At 47.9% G+C, this 20,594-nt stretch overlaps 2 protein-coding genes across 3 annotated transcripts in view; one reads left to right on the top strand and one right to left on the bottom strand.

Moving 5' to 3' along the window:
* The window catches only part of CEP70 (centrosomal protein 70), a 21,925-nt gene extending 13,459 nt beyond the window's left edge, over positions 1 to 8,466 (bottom strand). The window contains exons 1-5 of the mRNA XM_083154326.1: positions 8,210 to 8,466; positions 6,752 to 6,774; positions 5,868 to 5,958; positions 5,068 to 5,191; positions 4,797 to 4,977 (exon numbers count right to left, since the gene is read on the bottom strand). Of these exons, the coding sequence (XP_083010452.1) occupies positions 4,797 to 4,977; positions 5,068 to 5,191; positions 5,868 to 5,958; positions 6,752 to 6,774; positions 8,210 to 8,222 (432 nt within the window). The 5' untranslated portion in view covers positions 8,223 to 8,466. The remainder of the gene's footprint in view (positions 1 to 4,796; positions 4,978 to 5,067; positions 5,192 to 5,867; positions 5,959 to 6,751; positions 6,775 to 8,209) is intronic.
* HACD2 (3-hydroxyacyl-CoA dehydratase 2) lies at positions 8,460 to 20,594 on the top strand. Of its 2 annotated transcripts, none has more exons than XM_083154327.1 (8): positions 8,460 to 8,618; positions 10,359 to 10,482; positions 11,502 to 11,619; positions 11,709 to 11,727; positions 13,528 to 13,616; positions 13,768 to 13,889; positions 14,065 to 14,243; positions 15,443 to 20,594. In XM_083154327.1, the coding sequence occupies exons 2-8, from the start codon at positions 10,361 to 10,363 to the stop codon at positions 15,517 to 15,519; spliced, it is 726 nt and encodes a 241-aa protein (XP_083010453.1). In that variant the 5' UTR covers positions 8,460 to 8,618; positions 10,359 to 10,360; the 3' UTR covers positions 15,520 to 20,594. The 2 variants fall into 2 exon arrangements, with proteins under 2 accessions (XP_083010453.1, XP_083010454.1); XM_083154328.1 differs by lacking the exon at positions 8,460 to 8,618 and adding an exon at positions 8,643 to 8,664.

The following is a 20,594-nucleotide window of genomic DNA, read 5'->3' as shown; positions in this document are numbered from 1 at the left end:
GGATTACCCACTATACCTGTCTCTAACTCACCCTCCCCTACCTCTACAGAAGGTACGGCACTATCACAGATCATCCCAGGAGTTTCACAAGAAATCACAACATTGCAATGTTCAGCATGGTTACATACTACCTGAGATGCATCATATGGTTCAGAAGGGTTAGCGACAGTGGGGACAACAAAATGAAGTGGAGTGAATAAAAGTCCCACATCAGTAGTCCCACACACATTTGTGTGCATACAGTCAGAAAGTCCCATTCCTCTTTCCGACATGGTCTCTTCCCTGCATACTTTCACTATGCAGTCAGAATACTCACTGGGCTCTTCTGGTGCTGTAGGGGATTGGTACTCTGCAGTCACCCTGACTGCCACACATCCTACAGTCTCCCTGGTGCTAGCAGAGATGTCAGCTCTCTGAGCATCGGCTGTAGTGTCCAGGGCCAGCTCGTTACTCCCAACCAAGCTGACACTCACTTGGCTTCCTCTGTCTGCTTCCAAGACAGGGAACTGTGCATGACGCGGTCCGGTGAAATTCGCGTCAGCGGTCATTTGGGACCTCTGTCCCTTGTTAGGCTCCCCATGATTGATAACAGAGTCCACATCATGATCCAACACATTATTTACTTCCGCAGACAGTAAAAGTTCAGTACGAAGCCCATCTCCTGCTAACTCAGTAGCCACGGCAGATAAAGTCTCACGTAAAGGTTCGCCATCATGATGCCCTGTATCATCCTCCACTGGTTCACCAACAGCGATCAGCCCCCTGAGCCTCACCAGTTCCAACTGGTACTCACGCTGGGCCTGACGCTCTGCAGCCTCAGCCTCTCGTACGGCTTTGCGCTTCTCAGCCTCTCGTATGGCTTTGCACTCAGCAGCCTCTCTGTCGACAATGGCTTTGCGCTCCGCAGCCTCTCTGTCGACAATGGCTTGGCAGAACTGCACCACCTGCAAAGCGAATACGGGGTTCACATTCTTAATTTGCCTGATAACAGCTAGAAGGTCGCTCGGCAGTGTAGACTTGCTGGGTCCAGCAGAACGGTTTAACCCTGGCGCGGCATCGTTTGTACTGTCCAGTGCTGACTGAGCCCCTGGGGTAGGATTGTCCATGGACTGGTTTCCTCCAGCAGCTAGAGTCCGATCGGCATCCACTAGTGCCTGAATCATACGTTTTCTACTCTGGCCAGACCAAGGGATATTCCTCCGAACACACACGACCGCCAGGTCATCTCTCCTCATCTGCTGGTAATCAGCCATCCTGAGTCTCACACTTGTCAAATAAAATGATAGGAAAGAAAACAAGAGAAGGGAGGGGAACAGAAATTGCACTCACTGTGTGACTTTTAAAACTATAGTAAAGCTCTGAGTTCTGATTCTGGTGATGTGGGTATTTCTCACAAAATTCTACCCACACTCACTTAAGTTCTTAAAGAGAAAAATGAATTCTCCACCCCACCGCTTGCCACCAAATGTCACGGACCCACCGGTCGCCTGCTCCGATACGTCAATCTGAGCAGCGCCGGCCGTGACTGGGGTTCACTCAGGACACTCGGGTCCTTTCCTTGAGGTACACTGCCACCAGCCAAAACCTGATTTTAGCGCCTGAAACTGCGCAAGGGGCGGCTTGGCTCGCCCCTGACCACACAATACAAGATAACAATGGTAACGTTTTTCAGCCGTTCTCTTCCGAGGCTAATGAGTCTTAGGAACACAGAACCAGAACTGGGAATATGTATTATTTATTCCTAGAAATACTACAGAGCTTTAGACAAAAATAGTTACAAGATTTTACAGTGATTTTAAAAGTACACACGAGTTTTAAATGCAATTTCAAAAATAAAAAGGGAAAAAAGACAGAACCTATCTTACACTTAAATACAGATCCTGAGGTGGGGGGGTCCTCCACAAGAAATCTCTCGTCGCCTACAGCCTGTTTTGCTCGACCCCCAGGTAGTGACACTGACTATCCCAAGGTACAGAGGTTTTATCTGCAGCCTCCCTCATCCCTCCCACCCTTGGGATTTTTAACCATTCCCTTGCTGAGCCTAGTGAAGGTCCCTAGATCTTTCCCATAAAGAATTTGTCCCTGCTTTGAAGTAGATCTTATACATTCCTCAAGTGATAAGAGGTCATTTAGTGCAGGGCCAGAGCCACTTTGGCCGGTTGGCTGGACACTATTGCTCTCCCCCCCAATCTGGTTTATGAGGGGTCTCAGATCTTATCTTACATCCTAACTCCAGAGGAGTCCACAGATGGCTACACTCCCTGGGTCACCAATAGTCCACACACATAATACATGACATGTTCTGATCTCCCACATAATAATCACAGGCGGCATGATTTTACCAAACATACCAGACATACATTGATTGCACAGATAATCATAACAGGAGGCATACGTTAATTTGATCGATCACCTGATCTGATCGTTACACCGGCAATAAAGGCTAAAAATAGCCAAACATCGCGTCCACCGCATACCGTAAGTTACCTAAACTTAAGGTATGTGATCACCCACGATGGGCGCTGTGCTAGGAAACAAGTACCGCAACCCCATCTCTGGACTAAACGCTTTCCGGTCATAGGTGGTTTATGGTCTGCTGGTAAATTAATTAAAGAGCGCACACATTGTTTAAAAGAGAAGACTCCACTGATCACCACAAGAAAACACTGAAAGTCATCTAATTTCAAAAGAGCGGATGGTTCGGTATTCAAATAAGGATGCTCCCGAGTTCTTTGAAGCCAGGATGAGAGATACATTTCCCCATCCTGGACTCCATAACTATGTCTGCAGCGCAGGGACGTTCCCTGGTGATCACACAGTATTACCATAAAATTACCAGTATTCATTTAATAATGGGACCACACTCATTCATAACTTTATGAACCACCGGAGCCAAGCCAACCGCAACTTGAATGGGGGTTGAGTGATATTTAGCGGTCAGCAGTCCACATCCTGGAAAATCAGCATGGAGTCTTCTATATATAGTCACTCTATGGAGCGGAAGGTCTATGTACATCCCCCTGGCTTTCGGTTCTCTTCCCAAAGAACGGAGAACGGTCAGCAGAGAGATTTCTTGGGAAGATGCGTTCAGCCTGGTGAAGTGATAATTGGAAGGTGATAAAGTACCAGCCAATCAGCTCCTAACTCATTTTTATTAAACGGAGCTTGCAACTTGACAGTTAAGAGCGGATTGGCTGCTGCGTTATCACCTTCACTGAAAGGACTACGTCAAGGGAAGACCGTATGTTAGGAATGATATATAATGCAACATTGATCCATTTGCAATAGATAGTGCGATGTGCGCGCATCAGTTCCAAATGTGAAAGAGGAGTAAATGCTGTACTCAGTGCGCGATGCAGGAGACGTCAAATGATACTGCAATACGGACATCGCTCTCTCAGTGCAGCTGGATTGTGTTGATGCCGGTTTCAACTTTTACTGACTTCACAGCCAGAAACCGGAGGATGAAGATGACACTCACAGCGCATAGGATCACGTTATGGGAAACATACTACAAGCTTGGAATGAGGAACCAGCGAGCAGTGGAATACAGGGCCCGATTCTTGTTCACTTGCAAAAGCAAATTCTCACTCTAATGGACAAAACCATGTGCACTGCAGATGGGGCAGATGTAACAGGTGCAGAGTGAGTTAGATTTGGTTGTTATTTTGGGGGTTTTCTGGTTGATTCACTCGGATGCGACTTTGCCCACCATTCGCAAGGGTGATTCGCTCCCAGGGTCTGCAAATGGATGTTACACAGTAACATTCAGTGATGTCAGCTGCCCGCACCATCGGCCATTAGCATGATAATGCCCAGCGTACTCATGATAATGCCCATGAAACACTGGGCATTCCCGCATGCTAATGGGAAGCCCCACGCCCATAAGGATGGGTGTGTGCACCCAGCGAACAGTTTGCTCGCCGTGGGCACAAGCTCCTGGCGTCTGCACATGCCCAGAAATGACCCTCGGACCCCTTGCAAAAGAAGGGGTCTGAACGAACGGATCAGAATAAGGTCCTTTGTTTCTGTGCAGGGTATATAACGGCTGCTTTATTTTTACACTGCAATATAGATATCAGTTTGACGTACAAACCCAAATGTAACTCTCTCTGCACAGGTTACATCTGCCCCACCTGCAGTGCACATGGTTTTGTCCATTAGCGAAAGAATTTGCTTTTTCAAGTGAACCAAAATCTGGCTCAAAGTGCGAGAGAGCAGGAACCAGCGAGAAATGCTGCACTACAGAGACCAGATAATCCAAGGCACAAAGTCCCTGTGCAACATCTCAGATCTAATTAGAAGCACAATGCATGGAACAATTCTCCAGAGAGGGAGGGGCGCACCTGCACCGCAATGTGATAATTAGATCCCAGGATATCATTATCCCGCCACTACCAAACTGTAACATTGGCAACATGCAGTTTGGCAGGAAACCGGAGACTGCCAACACAGAAGCAGGTAGGAGTAGCACTGTATCCTAACCATTATGGAGGTCAGCATGGCGAATGCTATATGGAGGAGCCGCGAATCACAATAACAGCAGGAAGAACCTGCCGAAGGTGGGTGGAGATAACAAAAGTAGGTGGAGCAGACAAGTAGGCAAAGGGATCACTCCCAGAGAGTGGAGTATGTGCATTCACTAAATGAGCGTAGCCCCGAACTCTTACACACGTCCAAAGGGTGAAGCTATAGAAGGGCGAATTTCTAACAGAACTGTCCCCAAATCTCTCACTTTGATTCTCACACTCTGTTACATATATTCCTGCTCACTCGTACATGATAGTGATACTCACATGCGCCGCCTCTTTCTCCTTTAGCAAACTGGTCATTTCCGCCTGGTGCTGTCGCATTTTAGCGATAAAATCATCTTCCAAGTCTCGGAGTTTAACTTTGACACTCTCCAGAATGCGCTGTAGCTCATTAACCCTCTGTTCCTGGCGCCCAGCGCGGTCCTGCTGCCACCGCACATCCTGCCTGGGATGAGAGAGCGAAGGTCCGTCTTTCTGCAAGTCTATATTACACAGCAGTACAGGTACATGCCCCACATCTGCCCTGGAGACTTACTTGAGCTGGTTATTGGACTGTATGAGGCCATGAATCAAATTCTGACGTCTCTCAGTGTCTTCCACCAGCAGCTTTACTGCAGATCGGAGGGCCAGAGATGCCTGCGAATCCAATACAACTGCACCTATTGTAGGGCGATGTATGGAAGGTCAGAAACAGCAGGAGCACTAGAACCTGAGCTAATACAGATCAGTAAAGGTCTATACACTTTTTCGCTGTCTCATTGCATACCTAGGTAGCTCTTCCAGATGTAGGCCACTGCCTGCTAGTCAGCCCCTCCCAAAGAGGTAGTCTACTCATCACCCTTTACCCTACATCTAGAGGCAGTCTACTGCTCACCAGATCACCCTCATCCTATATACAGGCAGTCCACCTTCCTCCCTCAAAGGCATTCTACTGCTTTGCCATGTTATCCATCCTGAGGCAAGTCTACTGGCTGTACATTGCCAATACCATAGAGGCAGTCCACAGCTCCCCACATTACCCGGCCTCCTCCAGTAGCAGTCCCTAGCTTACCACATTACTCTGCCGCCACCAAAAGCAGTCCACAGCTCCCCACCTTACTACACAGCTTCCAGAGGCAGTACACAGCTCACTGAATTACTCCACCCCCTCCAGAGGCAGTCCACAGCTCACCGAATTACTCCGCCCCCTCCAGGGGTAGTCCACAGCTTTACCCCACCCCCTCCAGAGGCAGTCCACAGCTTTACCCCACCCCCTCCAGCTCCCCACATTACATGGCATACATACATCTACTTACTTACATAACTGGTCTGCTAAGAGCCTAACAGTAGTATTACCAGAGTAGCTGTCACTCTCCGAGACGTGTACTGGACAGCATCCATGACGCTTCAGAATCTTATTTATTATTTCCCATTCATCCAGTTCTTTCTGCAATGAGAAATATAGAAAATCAAATAGGCAGATAGTGGGTATAAGCGCTGCACCAGACATATAAATAGCACATGTTTGCATGTAACATTACATGCAGCACCAGGCTCCTGTCACTGTAGGAGCCAGCACTGCAGCCACACCACACGACGGAGGCAGCCTGCATCTCCCAGACCCATGCATTGCATAAAAGTATGAAGCCACACCCCAACACAAAAGTTCACCCCTCTCCTTGTCACAGCCGGCTGCCATGAGGGTAAGGGACACCCCTGACACTACTGCTATACATATGTTATGTCATCTATGGTTCAAAGATTTTTTTTCAAACTTTTCTTTATTTCCGGTAGATTACATTCTTTGAACAAATGTAACAATGGGGTGGCACAAAGTGAATGTATTAGACGAATATGGTGGCAGAGACACTCCCTTTATGCATCTTCATTAAACTTGCTTTGCAAAATAAAACTACATTATTTGACTGTTGCATAAACAAAGCTCACTAAGGCTGCAGCGCTCACTAAGGCTGCAGCGCTCACTAAGGCTGCAGCGCTCACTAAGGCTGCAGCGCTCACTAAGGCTGCAGCGCAGCAAATTTTAAGTTAATTTTATTTACGTAGTGCGAATAGACTTTATGGATTTAGTAGTCCATAAAATCCAGTATTTTCATGGCAATTAATACAGATTAATTAAAGGTTAAGACTAGTGGACACATGAAAGGAAAGATTCCAAAGCTCCTTTACAGGGAAGTTTCCTAGTGACCAGTGAGGTGTGGATCACAGGACCAGCATCTCACCTTGGACGTCTCTTCAGCAACACCTGAGAGAGAGAGAAATGACAACGCATTATAACAAACTTCCAATGAATTTGGCTCAGGAACAGATAGTTCAATAGAGAAAGAACAGCATAAATAACCACATTCACCAATACAGGTAAAAGCAGTTTCTGTGAAACGTAGATAATATAAAATAATGATCTTCATATATTGACATTATATTATACTATGTCTCACAGACTAGGACTACTACAGTGGGGAAATAGATTAATCAAGGTGACATGTTTATCATTGCTATCTGCATCCTCCACTCAGAGAACAAGCTAGATCACTGATATGACAGACTGGTCCTCAGCTTCCAGCTACATCCCTGGGACCAGCCTCCTCTCTAAACTATAGGTCCCATGAGACCAGCCTTTCCTCTCCACTATTGCTTCTATTCTGTTCCTTAACCCTGGGGAACTAGAACACACATACATACATACATACATACATACATACATACACACACACACACACACACACACACACACACACACACACACACACACACCTCCTCCTCACAGTACAGTATCTTACTATCCTCCCTATACCCACACACAGCTCCCCCTGTACTTCAATACCCCCTATATCTATGCACAGCTTCCCCTGTACCACACTAACCTTCTTATATCCACACACAGCTCATACTGTACCTCACTACCCCTATATCCACGCACAGCTCCCCCTGTACCACACTACCCCATATATCCACGCACAGCTCCTCCTGTCCCTCACTATCCCCCTATATCCACAGCTCTCCTGTACGGTCGTACCACACAGAGGGGCAGATGTATTAAGCCTGGAGAAGAGATAAACTTGAGATAAAGTGGAGATAAAGTGAAAGGAGATAAAGCACCAGCCAATGAAATGTGTTTGAAAATGACAGTTGGGAGTTGATTGGCTGGTGCTTTATCTCCTTTTACCTTATCTCCACTTTATCTCCAGTTTATCTCTTTTCCAGGCTTAATACATCTGCCCCTAACCTCCTTATACCCTCACACAGCTCCCCCTGTACCACACTGCTTCCTATACCCACACACTCAGCTCCGCTGTACATCATTGCCATCTATACCCAAACATACAGCTCCCCTGTAACTCACTGCCCCCTAAACCCACACACACAGCTCCCCCTGTACCTCACTGCCCCCTATACCCACACAGCTCCCCAGTACCTCATTACCCTCTATACCCACACACACAGCTCCCCTATACCTCACTGCCCCCTATACCCACACACACCGCTCCCCCTGTACCTCACTGCCCCCTATACCCACAGCTCCCCTGTAGTACCTCACTGCCCCCTATACCCCCACACACAGCTCCACTGTACATGATTGCCATATATACCCACACACAGCTCCCCCTGTACCTCACTGCCCCCTATACTCCCACACACAGCTCCCCGACACAGCTACGCAGGACGCTCTCCCTCCTCACCACGCTGAGACATGGAGTCTGCTGGTACGGTCCCTGCCGCCGCTCCAGGTAACGGGACTGAGGAACTAGCGCAGCAGGCCAGCAGCAGTCACACAAATAATAAATGAACCAAATCCCCTCCGCGCTTCCGTCCGTTACCAGGGAGACGTCACTCAGGCTGCCACCTGAGGGAGGGCCCTGATGGCGCAGTGACAGCCGGATCTGAACGCTGATTGGCTGGAGGGAGGCACATAACTGCTTCTTACAGGTGACCGTTGACCGTGTTTTCAACCAAACGTCTTTTGTGTGGCGTATGCCCCGCCCACATGGCAGGCAAGCCAATCAGCGAGGAGTGTGGTGGATTGTAGCGGAGTTAGCAGGTTCGGCTGTGACTCCGGGAACAGTGTGTGTGACAGGGCAGGCCTGACAGGTGAGTGTACAACGGGGGAGAGGAGGTCGGCTGCTAAGTCTACCAGGTGGGGGGTAGCGACTGGGCGTGGAGGGTGCTGGGGGGACATGGGACCGGAAAGGCCGGGGACGGAGAGTGCAGGGGGGAGAGACTCTTTAGGCCAGGGGATGGAGGATGCAAGAGGGGAGAGACTGGTAGGACCGGGGGATGGAGGATGCGAGGAGAGACCGGTGAAACCAGCGAAGGAGGGGGGTTGAGGCCAAGGGGGAGAGCTGGGAGAGGCCAGGGGATGGAGGGTGCAGAGGGGAGACCCGGGGATGGGGTAGAGTGCAGGAGGGGGACAGGAAAGGCCAAGGGATGGAGGGGTGCTGGGAGAGTTAATGACAGGAAAGGCCGGGAATGGAGGTTAAAGGGGAGGGGGGGGGGGGGGGGGGGGCACGCAGGGGGATAACAACGGGTGAGTTTGGGTGGGGGGTGGTGAAGGTTGAAGAGGGCTGAATAGGTGAGGCTGGGGTATGTAGGGCATGAGAGGGGAGATATGTGAGAGCAGAGCAGATTATGGTGGAGATGGAGGGTGCAGAAAGGCCGTGGATAGAGAGTCTGGGTGGGTGGGGGTCAGGGACAAGACTGCAGGGGATGGATTGTACAGCGGGAAGACAGGAGACGTCTGTGAATGGAGGGTGCAGAGGGGATTTTGGAAAGAACAGGGTGGGTGGGGGATGGAGGGCACAAGTGGGGGGGGGGTGGTGACAGGGGAGGTGTTGAAACAAATGAGGCTGGTGGATGGAGGGTGCAAGTGGTGGTAATGGCAAGACAGATGAGGTTGAGGGCACAGGTGGTAGTTGGGGGGTGAGGCTAGGGATGGAGGGTGCAGATGGGAGACAGGAGAGGTTGGGGGATGGAGGGTGTAGAGGAGAGACCGGAAAGACTGAGAGGTGGTGGTACAGGAGGGTTATGGGGGGGGGGGGGGGGTTACAGGCAGGGGGTGAAGGGCACAGTGGGGATAGACAGGTGAAGCAGTGGGGTGTGAAATTGCTAGGATATAGATAGAATCTGGTGGTTTGTTTGTAAACAATTCTGGGTATGTTAGGACTCTGAGAGAACAAGTATCTATTAACAAAAGTGGGTGTTAATAGATAGTACAGGAGAAGTTTGTGTATGAACCATACAGTAGCGTAGGAGGAAAGGAAATGTTGGGTGTTGTGAGTCCAGGAGAAGGCTGAGTATGTTACAGTATAGGGGAGAAAGGAGAGGCCAGGGATTGACCATGAAGGAGAAGTATTATAGGTCTTGGGTCCATAACTTCCTGTTCAAGTAATATCTGCTACACACGGGCCTTGCTGTCCTGCTGTCGATGCAGCATTCCGTCCTTATCTCACTCTGGCTGCATCATACTCTGCTGTCCCACAATAGTACAGAGTTCTGTGCGTCCTACAAGTGCAGTGTTATCTAGTTCTCTGATATCAGCAGTGTTCAGGAAACTTGGCACCAGCCAGTGCCATAAATGGCACAGTAACCCTTTACAAAGTCTCTCACAGGTGAACTTGTCATTATGTGTTCAGTGTGAAAGCGGGACTTCTGGATGATCGGTGATACCGGTCCTGTATACATGATTATACAGTAGCCCCCTCTCTGTATATAGTACGCAGAGGAACCGCATGACCTGACCACATCTCTTAGAGCTGTTCCCAGGGGCACTGACTGGTAGGGATCTAGGAGGAGACTGCAATGTGATGATCACTCTGTGTCTTCTTCTGGCAGACATGGCGAGTGCTGCATCTGGAAGCAGCAGATCCATGGACAATGGAGGCCAGAAAAAGAGGAGGGGTCCCGGAGCCTTTGCTACAGCCTATCTGGTCATTTACAATGTCATCATGACGGCTGGGTGAGTGACATACATGCATGACAGCCCATCTTCTGTATTCACAACGAAGGAGCCACTTTCCAAGCATGAGGTTCCTGGTGATCATAGCCTAAACCAGACCTGTCTGACCCCCGGCCCTCTAGCTGTTGTTAAACTACACATCCCAGCATGCCTTGCCATTGTTTTAGCATTCCCTATAGCAAAACTGTGGCAAGGCATGATGGGACGTGTAGTTTCACAACAGCTGGAGGGCTGCAGGTTGGACATTCTGGACATGGGTTTCTAGATATAAAGAATAGTGGTGAGTGAACGCAAAGTCATTGAGCAGTTTCTCTCTCGGGAGCCTGTGCGTCTGTATATAAAGGGGCATCCAGATGATAGATCAATAGAATATGGTTGGCATAGACAATGGTGAATCCCCCTAGGGCAGTGGTAGCCAACCCTAGCCCTCGAGAGCTACCAACAGTACACATTTTCCAGACAACCTAGCTGCTGCACTCATTAATCACTGACACATTTTAAAAGATCCACAGATGGAGCTAATTAGCTCACTTGTGATTCTGTGAGGAGACCTGCAAAACATGCACTGTTGGTAGCTCTCGAGGACTAGGGTTGGCTACCCCAGCTCTAGGGTGAGTGGGGTAACATAATCGAGAAGGGGGTGTGGCCGGGGAGGGGGAGTGGCCCCGCCAGTGTCTTCATGTTAGGCTGTTTTAGCAGGGCACCGGTAAAAGGGCATAGCCCACATGTCTTCAACCTGTGGCCCTCCAGATGTTGTAGAACTACATGTCCCAGCATGCCCTGACAGTTTTGGCATGCTCTCATAGGAAAAAATGTGGCAATGCATGTTGGAACATGTAGTTTCACAACATCTGGAGGGCCACAGGTTGAACCCATGGCATAGCCCTTTAACCCCATGTTGACCTTCTGCGTTTGATAACCATTTTACCATTTCGATCTAGACCCTGTTGGCCTAATTATTATGAACCTCATATAAAGGCGATGGATTGTGAAGACTAATCACGGCTCATGTCTTGTAGATGGCTGGTCATAGCGGTCGGGCTGGTCCGTACCTATCTTTCCAAAGGGAGTTACCACAATCTCTACTACTCTATAGAACGGCCCCTGAAGTTCTTCCAGACCGGAGCTCTGCTGGAGGTAGATTGTCGTCGTCCTGTACATAATCTGTACATCATTTCCCTTTAGTGTAATATGATGGAAACTAATAGTTATTTCTGTGTTTCCAGATCGTGCATTGCGCCGTAGGTAAGTCCGTGACCTATATACAGTAATCAATGGCCTTGAAAATTATACTTTTTTATTTAATTGATTTCAGACCTGAAAGTTATGAAGGTGCTTTAGATGTATTGTTAATCTGGCATATAATACAGGGAGCCTATAGACTGATCTCACTGCACATAACAACTAGCATGTTACATGTGTATCAGTGAGACTTGTGATGCCAGTAAGACCTGTTCTGTTCTGTGCCCTCATAATCAATCTTCAAGTCATTATTGTATAATAATAAATAATGGTATTATCGGCCAGTTACCCATCGCTATTATCCTACCAAAGGCAACAACATCACCAGAAGCTCCCACTGGGGTTCAAATCCGGTCTCATCATTATTATAGTAATCAAGAGGGGAAATTTACAAAGGGGGTATTCAATCCGTGATACTGATTGTCGGAACATCCTGACAGTCGGAATCCCAGGCCGTTTTCACTAAGCTCGACTGTCAGAATTCAATGTTCCAACTGTCGAGTGTCGGTGAAAACAGCCCGGAATTCGACAATCTGTGGCCGTTTCCAGCTATACAGATCCAACTTGTTTAAAGTGTGATCTGTTTTGTTGTAATCTGCCTTCAATGCTGTCAGAAACAGCAGCATTGAATAGGCGACAGACCATATTTCCCCCAGCCGAAACAGCTCCCAGGAATAATTACCGCCCTCAAGCTTTTAAAAATTAAAAGAGGTGATGTTGCTTATAACAACCAATAAGATTCTGCTATCATTTTCTAGGATGCAATAAAGAAATGATAGACAGAGGGGGAGATTCAAATCCGGATTCCGACTGTCGTGTTGTCCCGACAGACGGAATCTGGGCCGTTTTTTTGTTCCTTCCGACAGTCTGTATTTAATGTTCAAGTTGTCAAGTGTCGGAGAGTCCACAAATAGGCAAACGTCCGCGGATTGATGGAAACCGGTCGTGAATTCCACAATCTGAGCCGTTTCTGACAAAACAGATCTGACTTGTGTTAAAGTCAGATCTTTTTTTTTTTCGGAAACGGCCTTCAATGCTGTCAGAAACGGCAGCATTGAGGGCGACGGATGCTATTTCTACTGGCGTAAATAGAGGCCTGGGTTTGACACCCCCTGAATCTGATTGCTTTGGCAACATCACCTCTTTTCATTTTTTTAAGAAGCTTTAGTAAAACTGGTCCATGGCCAGCATGGAAGACTGAAGCAACCACAGCGTCCTTGGTATTGGGAGGATTTATGTGGTGGTCATTCTAGCACCCTGCACCTTTCCGCACCACAGCAGAGGATGACGCCCCAGAGCAACTGAAGGGGTTTTTAAAAGGGGCAGGGTTCTAGAATGGGATTCAGTACTGAATCCCGGCGGTCAGGATCCCGGCGTACAGAATCCCGACGCCGGAATCCCGACAGCCACGCAGCGGGCCCGGTGCCTCGCTACGCTCGGCACACTAATTTATTCTCCCTCCAGGGGTGTCGTGGACACCCACAGAGGGAGAATGTGTCGGGATTTCGGCGATCGGGATTCCGGCGGTCGGAATTCTGAATGCCGGGATCCCGACAGCCGGGATTTTAACTGCATCCCCTAGAATGAACGCTAATTTATTAATGAATGATGACGTCTATGTATGTGAGCAGCGTATATTTTGTATACTGAATTTACTTTTCAAGCGTGAACGTGTTTGCAAGAAAAGCTTTTGCGGAATTTCATTTGAGTGTTGGGAGGAGAGGATGTGGCGACTTGTGACTGTATACTCGGCTGTACCATGTAGGGTGTGAGAATATCATATCCATGTCCTCTCTATCTCAGAGATTGTGCCTTCATCAGTGGTGCTGACGGCTTTCCAGGTCTTATCTCGGGTGTTCCTGACGTGGGCCGTGACACACAGCGTGAGAGAGGTGAGCGCTAACTGATCTGTGGCTGATCCTGCTCATCTAGCATTTATCTGACCCTGATGGCTCTATCGGATCAGAGACCTGCAGAAAGTACAGGGCCGGCTTTACAGGGCTTTTGGAACCCTATTGAAATGATATAAATATTTTTTGGCAGGTTCAGAGTGAGGACTCTGTGTTGCTGTTTGTTGTGGCATGGACTATCACGGAAATTATCCGCTACTCGTTTTATACCTTCAGTCTTCTAAACCACCTGCCTTACATCATTAAGTGGGCCAGGTAAGTATTCAGACCCGCATAGGAGAACCTGAGAATGGTACCAGATGTATGAGTGAATACACAACTGTACGTGTTATAACCTCTGCATCTCTTGGACTTCTTACACACCACCGTAGATTTATTAAGAAATCTGCCCCATGGTTTCTGCTGACCCCCTTCTCTCGCTCTCTTTCAGGTATACCCTCTTCATTGTCCTATACCCCATGGGGGTAGCGGGAGAACTTCTGACCATCTATGCTGCTTTGCCGTACGTCAAGCAGACCGGGTTATACTCCATCAGCCTACCCAACAAGTACAACTTCTCGTTTGATTACTACACCTTCCTGATGCTTGTCATGGTGTCCTACATCCCCAGTAAGTACATCATTGTCGTGGTGTCTGGGATACGTTCATGGGTCCGGACTGGCTGCTTTTACGTATTACAAATGGGGAGAGCTATTAAACACAAGCTGCTCATACAATACAGTCACGGCTGCAGCCCGCCCCGCATTCTTAGCAATCGGCATGCTTGCAGTCTGTATTCCAGTGTTGGCATCCTGTTCATTTTTGAGGTTGCAGGACCAGACTTCTGGTGGTAGTCAGGATCCTGACATCTGTATATTGAATTCAGAATGTCCCACCGCAGTGAGCGTTGTCTGTGGCTGCAATTCTCATTTAGGCTGTGGGAGGACAGACAGGGACAACACTTTCAACGCTTTTAGTACTATGTACTAATATTTGTAAAATATCGTCACTCACCTACTCAATGCTGCCATTAGGGTATTGAAGGGTGTCCTTTTTTAAAGTCTGATCTGTTTTGTCGGATTTTCGCCAAACTGCGGCCATTTTCGCCGATCCACAGTCTTTCTGACATTTGACAGCCGGAACATTGAATTCCGACTGTCATGTTATGGGCCCCATACATCAGCAATCACAATTTATGGATTTCCAGATCCAGGGATTTTTTGGCCAGATAAATGGATTTTACAATCTATCTGACTTTGCCCACACATTACAGATTTATTTCAGTGATCGGCAGATTTTTCCATCTAAACATTGCATCTTCATATCTGGATATTGCCCAATCGATTGTCATATTAGCTGTTCATAATGTAAATAGATGAAGAAGACGAATTGGGAATGCCCACACATATAAAAAAGATCCGCAGATAATACCAGATTGCTTAATCAGGTTTTTAAACATGTTTAATAATCGATTGGCGATTTTGATTGGGATTGCCAAAAGGGGGAGCCCACACACATCTAAAATTAATTGTGGCAATCATCTCCATATCTGAAAATTGTCACAATTAATTGCTGATGTATGGGGCCCTTTACTGTCAGATCAGACGAAAAATGTTCGGGATGCCAACTGTCAGGGCGTTCATGCGGTTAGAATCCCATTTAATACCCCCTTAATGTAAATCCGTATGTAACAAATTATCTTATTTTAAGAAATTAAGATATTTGAACAGTAATTATGTTATCATATTACTTGGCCCACGGTCATTGCAGACAGAGTTTATGAACAAAACTTTAATTTGCTCTCTCTCGCTTACACTCCTCTCCTTCAGTCTTTCCACAGCTGTATTTCCACATGCTTCACCAGCGGAGGAAAGTTCTTCACGTGGAGCGGAAGAAAGCCGAATAACCCCCCCAGATCCTGACCTTTTTTTTTTCTCTTTACGTTTTATGTCTATTTTTTTCCTTCCCCAAAACTTTTAGAAACCCAAATGCTGCAGACTTTTTTTGAGTACACCCTTTAATACGAAAATAATCGGATGAGGTAAATCACTGCAGGAATGGAGTGGCGTGTCCTGTTTACATACTAACACTGGCCACTCTCCCAGCATGCTCTGCAGGAGACCTGGAATCTTTGCTACATTGCCTTCTTTTGATATATCCTGATGTTCTTTGCCTTTGTTACTAAAAGCTTCAGTCCGGTACTGTGTCCGTTGTGACTACAACGCTTATACGAGTCCTGCATGCATAGCTAGTGTGTCAGCAGCAGTGCGCCAACCTTCCCGGGGACTCCGTGGCAGGGAGCAGCGTGGCTGTGTTTTTTTAAGAGGAATGTCCCGCCTGTGTTTTTTTAAGAGGAATGTCCCGCCTCTGCCACAAGGTCTCTCTGTGACTATTTTGGATTACCAATGCTATTCCCGTGAGCCTTAGTTGCCATAACTCCTCTGCGTTGCCCGTACTTGGTATTAATTGGTGGACCTGCCAGCGTGGCTTCACCTAAATGTAGTAATTAAATGGGGATGCAGTTAAAATCCCGGCGGTCGGGATCCCGGCGTTCAGAATCCCGACGCCGGAATCCCGACCGCCGAAATGCTGACACATTCTCCCTCCTGGGGTGTCCACGACACCCCTGGAGGGAGAATAAATTAGTGTAGCGAGGCACCGGGCCCGCTGCGTGGCGAGCGCAGCGAGCCCGCAAGGGGGGGGGGCGATCCACGTCCCCCCCTTGTCGGCATTTCGGCTGTCGGGATTCCGGCGTCGGGATTCTGAACGCCGGGATCCCGACCGCCGGGATTCAATACTGAATCCATTAAATAGCGCGTTGCTGCTGTACAGTCAGTACCATACTGACGGTCTATAAGACAGTGTAATCTGTGTTGCAAGGCTTGGGCTGAATTGTGACTAATTATCAATATAAGCTTGGTACGATTTGATTAATTTTATCTTTTTACAAACATGCACTGGAATCTGATGTAAAATATCAATGAATTTGTAACGAAATCTGCACAAACAGACAATACCTCAGCTATAAAATATGGTGATCTCAGTGACCAACCTCTGTGTACAGTGTATCCTCTGACCTATTCCCGTATACAGGGCATGATTCTGGTTCACTCGCAAAAGCAAATTCTCTCTCTAATGGACAAAACCCATGTGCACTGCAGGTGGGGTAGATGCAACATGTGCAGAGAGAATTAGATTTGGGTGGGGTTTGTACTTTAAACTTATATCTATATTGCAGTGTAAGATTAAAGCAGCCAGTACTGTATTTACTCTGCACAGAAACAAAATAACACCCAAATCTAACTCTCTGCACATGTTACATCTGCCCCACCTGCAGTGCACATGGTTTTGTTCATTACAGAGAATTTCCTTTTGTGAGTGAACCAGAATCAGGCGCACAGTATACTATGACCTGTAACTGTGTACAGTGTATCCTCGGACCTGTCGCTGGGTGTCTGTGACCCACCTGTGTGTACAGTGTTTCCTCTGACCTGTCGCTGGGTGTCTCAGTGACCCACCTGTGTGTACAGTGTGTCCTCGGACCTGTCGCTGGGTGTCTCAGTGACCCACCTGTGTGTCCTCGGACCTGTTGCTGGGTGTCTCAGTGACCCACCTGTGTGTACAATGTATCCTCTGACCTGTCGCTGGGTGTCTCGGTGACCCACCTGTGTGTACAGTGTGTCCTCGGACCTGTCGCTGGGTGTCTCAGTGACCCACCTGTGTGTACAGTGTGTCCTCGGACCTGTCGCTGGGTGTCTCAGTGACCCACCTGTGTGTACAGTGTGTCCTCGGACCTGTCGCTGGGTGTCTCAGTGACCCACCTGTGTGTCCTCGGACCTGTTGCTGGGTGTCTCAGTGACCCACCTGTGTGTACAATGTGTCCTCGGACCTGTCGCTGGGTGTCTCAGTGACCCACCTGTGTGTCCTCGGACCTGTCGCTGGGTGTCTCAGTGACCCACCTGTGTGTACAGTGTGTCCTCGGACCTGTCGCTGGGTGTCTTAGTGACCCACCTGTGTGTCCTCGGACCTGTTGCTGGGTGTCTCAGTGACCCACCCGTGTGTATAGTGTGTCCTCTGACCTGCCGCTGGGTGTCTCAGTGACCCACTTCTGTGTACAGTGTGTCCTCGGACCTGTTGCTGGGTGTCAGTGACCCACCTGTGTGTACAGTGTATCCTCGGACCTGTTGCTGGGTGTCTCAGTGACCCACCTGTGTGTACAGTGTATCCTCGGACCTGTCGCTGGGTGTCTCAGTGACCCACCTCTGTGTACAGCGTATCCTCGGACCTGTTGCTGGGTGTCAGTGACCCACCTGTGTGTACAGTGTATACTCTGACCTGTTGCTGGGTGTCTCAGTGATCCACCTGTGTGTACAGTGTATCCTCGGACCTGTCGCTGGGTGTCTCAGTGACCCACCTCTGTGTACAGCGTATCCTCGGACCTGTTGCTGGGTGTCTGTGACCCACCTGTGTGTACAGTGTATACTCTGACCTGTTGCTGTGTACAGCTGTACAGTGTATCTTTGCTGTCGCTGGGTATCTTGGTATACCGCTGCTGTATATAAGTGTACAGTGTATCAGACCTCCATCAGATAGACATGTGATTCTCCACCTGTTTGCTGACCTAAGTGTCTCTCACCTGGATGGCCAAATGGTTGGTTCCCATGCAGAGAGGCAGACATGGTAAGTGTCTTACTTACCCGCCGGGCCCCTGCGACAATCTGTCATGTATTTAGAAGGATCATGGGAAAGAGTCCTACTACTTGAGCATCAGTATGTGAAGTGATGAACTGCGTTGTGCTGATGTAAGTTGATTTGCACCCAACAGTTTGTTTTATCATTCTTCCCAACAAATAAGAAGTACTTGATTTCTACCATAAGGCAGCAGAAAAAAATTACAAGATTATTCCTTTATTAACAATAAATGAGTCAAAAAATGAAATAATTTCCCAAGATGATCTGTAGATGACATGATCTAGGTCATCGTGATGTCGGGTCTGTTATCCTGGCTGTAACACTCCTATTGCGCTCACCTTGTCACAGTTCCTCCAAATTCTGATCAGATCTGGTATTATTATTATTGGACAGAACTGTGCGCAGCGCTTTAGCTTGTTCAGTATGACAGCTGGTCCTGCAGAAACTGCCTATATAACCATACGAGTATTAGTGACCCTATATAAAGCATTAAATGCGTTACTTTCCGGAAATGTGTGAGTTTTCTCATGCAATCACACATGTAATTAGATGTTCTGTGATGCTGGCATATGAGCTAAGATATTGCAGATTCAAAACATCATTAAGGTGCATACACACTGAATGATTTTTGCCTATCCAAGTGATTTTCGCGGGGGTGGACCCCTTTCCGTAGCAGTACGCTATGGAAATCCATCTACCAGCAGATGAGGAGCTGCGGCTGAAGATGATGCGGGAGTGTGCAGCAGCACTCACAGCCGGGACATACACACTGGGCGGCTTTTGCGCTGGAACACTAAAAGCGGTGGAGAGTGAGCTGCTATTGGTGCAAAATCACCCAGTGTGTATGGGCTTTTAGGCCTTTGTTACATTAAAGTATAATTATATCACCATACACCAATATGTGCCAATCTTATGCTGCCCTCTTGTGTCGTACAGAGCGGTAGGAATAAGGGCTCGATACACAGACACTGCCAACAGGGTGAAACACAATCCTGTATTCTAATGAACAGCTCAAAGACGTGGATGACTTACAGATAATGGGGGCACTGTGCCCACTGTAATGTGACCGCAGATAAGAAGCACGTGACCCATTTAGTCTGCCCATGTACACAATAGGGTTCAGAGGAAACCCATGCAGGCAGGGGGAGAATATACAAACTCCACACAGAGGGCCTGATTGCTCATCTGCAAAGTTAGATAGACAGAAAGAAAAACTCCCCTGTGCAAATCGGCACTGCTCCCCTGCAAATCTATACGCAATTCCCAAACGCGGTTTCTCAGTCTGTGCAAATGTGAGTCTGACTCCTCCACAACTGTGCGACAGAGACCGGCCGATCGAGGCCGGTGCTGATGTCACAGATCCGCCCTCTAAACACCTGGGCACACCTGCATTTTTTCTGACCCTCCCATAAAACGGCCGATTTCCACCCACAAATGCCAGCTTGCGATGAGGTCTGTAGGCGTGTGTATTGCAGTCATTCGATAATCAACCATTGCAAATTCGCACAACAGCGATCAACACTGAATAACCCTGTGGGCCATAGTGGGAATTGAACCTATGATCTCAGTGCTAACCATTACACCACTTGTTTTCAGTCTGTCCCCATGTGCTGACGTAGGGTGAGCCCGAGTGGATGGGCAACTTGGATTTGTCAATCCAGACTATGGAAGCTCTTCCCTATAGAACAGGGGTTTTCAGCATGTGGGCTTCCAGCTGCTGTGGAACTATACATCCCAGCATGCCCTGCCACCGTTTTAGCATGCCCCAATGGAACTGGGGCAGGGTTTGCTGGGATGTGTAGTCCCCGATTAAACATATCTGTTCACAAATTAGCTGTGAGGGCAGTGCTTTTGGAGAATACTTGATTGGCGCATCTAGAATTGTTTCACTCATGAACCCTTCGTGTGTCATTCTGAGTTCATCCCGGACCTGTTCCGCTCACAGGCCAGTCACTTAAGGTACGTATACACTGACCGATATATCGGTCATTCGATTGAACATTTGATATATCGAAGCGTCATCGGCCAGAGTGTACAAGATCTATATCTGAACAGTGTTGAATGAAACTAACCGGTTATAAGTGACCCTAATAAGCTCCCGATTTAATCCCGCATTATTTTTGTCTTGTGATATAGAAGCGTTCATGATTTCCATCTTTGTTGCATGGAATTGGTTAACAGATTGTTTACATGCCAAATGGTTTGTGCTTAAAATAATGTTGCCGGGTTTAATACTGAGATGTAATTACTAACTGATGACGAAAAATAAAGAATTTTCTGACATTCTCA

Source organism: Crinia signifera, chromosome 7, assembly GCF_055691185.1.
Source record: "Crinia signifera chromosome 7, ASM5569118v1, whole genome shotgun sequence".
Taxonomy (NCBI): Eukaryota; Metazoa; Chordata; class Amphibia; order Anura; family Myobatrachidae; genus Crinia; species Crinia signifera.
The sequence above is the reverse complement of the archived record's forward strand: the minus strand, read 5'-3'. Positions and strand labels throughout refer to the sequence as shown.

Bases quoted from the DNA above. Each gene is read 5' to 3' on its own strand.
- HACD2 (XM_083154327.1), top strand. From the start codon at position 10,361: ATGGCGAGTGCTGCATCTGGAAGCAGCAGATCCATGGACAATGGAGGC. The intron at 13,617-13,767 runs GTGAGCGCTAAC...ATTTTTTGGCAG, and splicing joins TGACACACAGCGTGAGAGAG to GTTCAGAGTGAGGACTCTGT. The intron at 14,244-15,442 runs GTAAGTACATCA...CCTCTCCTTCAG, and splicing joins CATGGTGTCCTACATCCCCA to TCTTTCCACAGCTGTATTTC.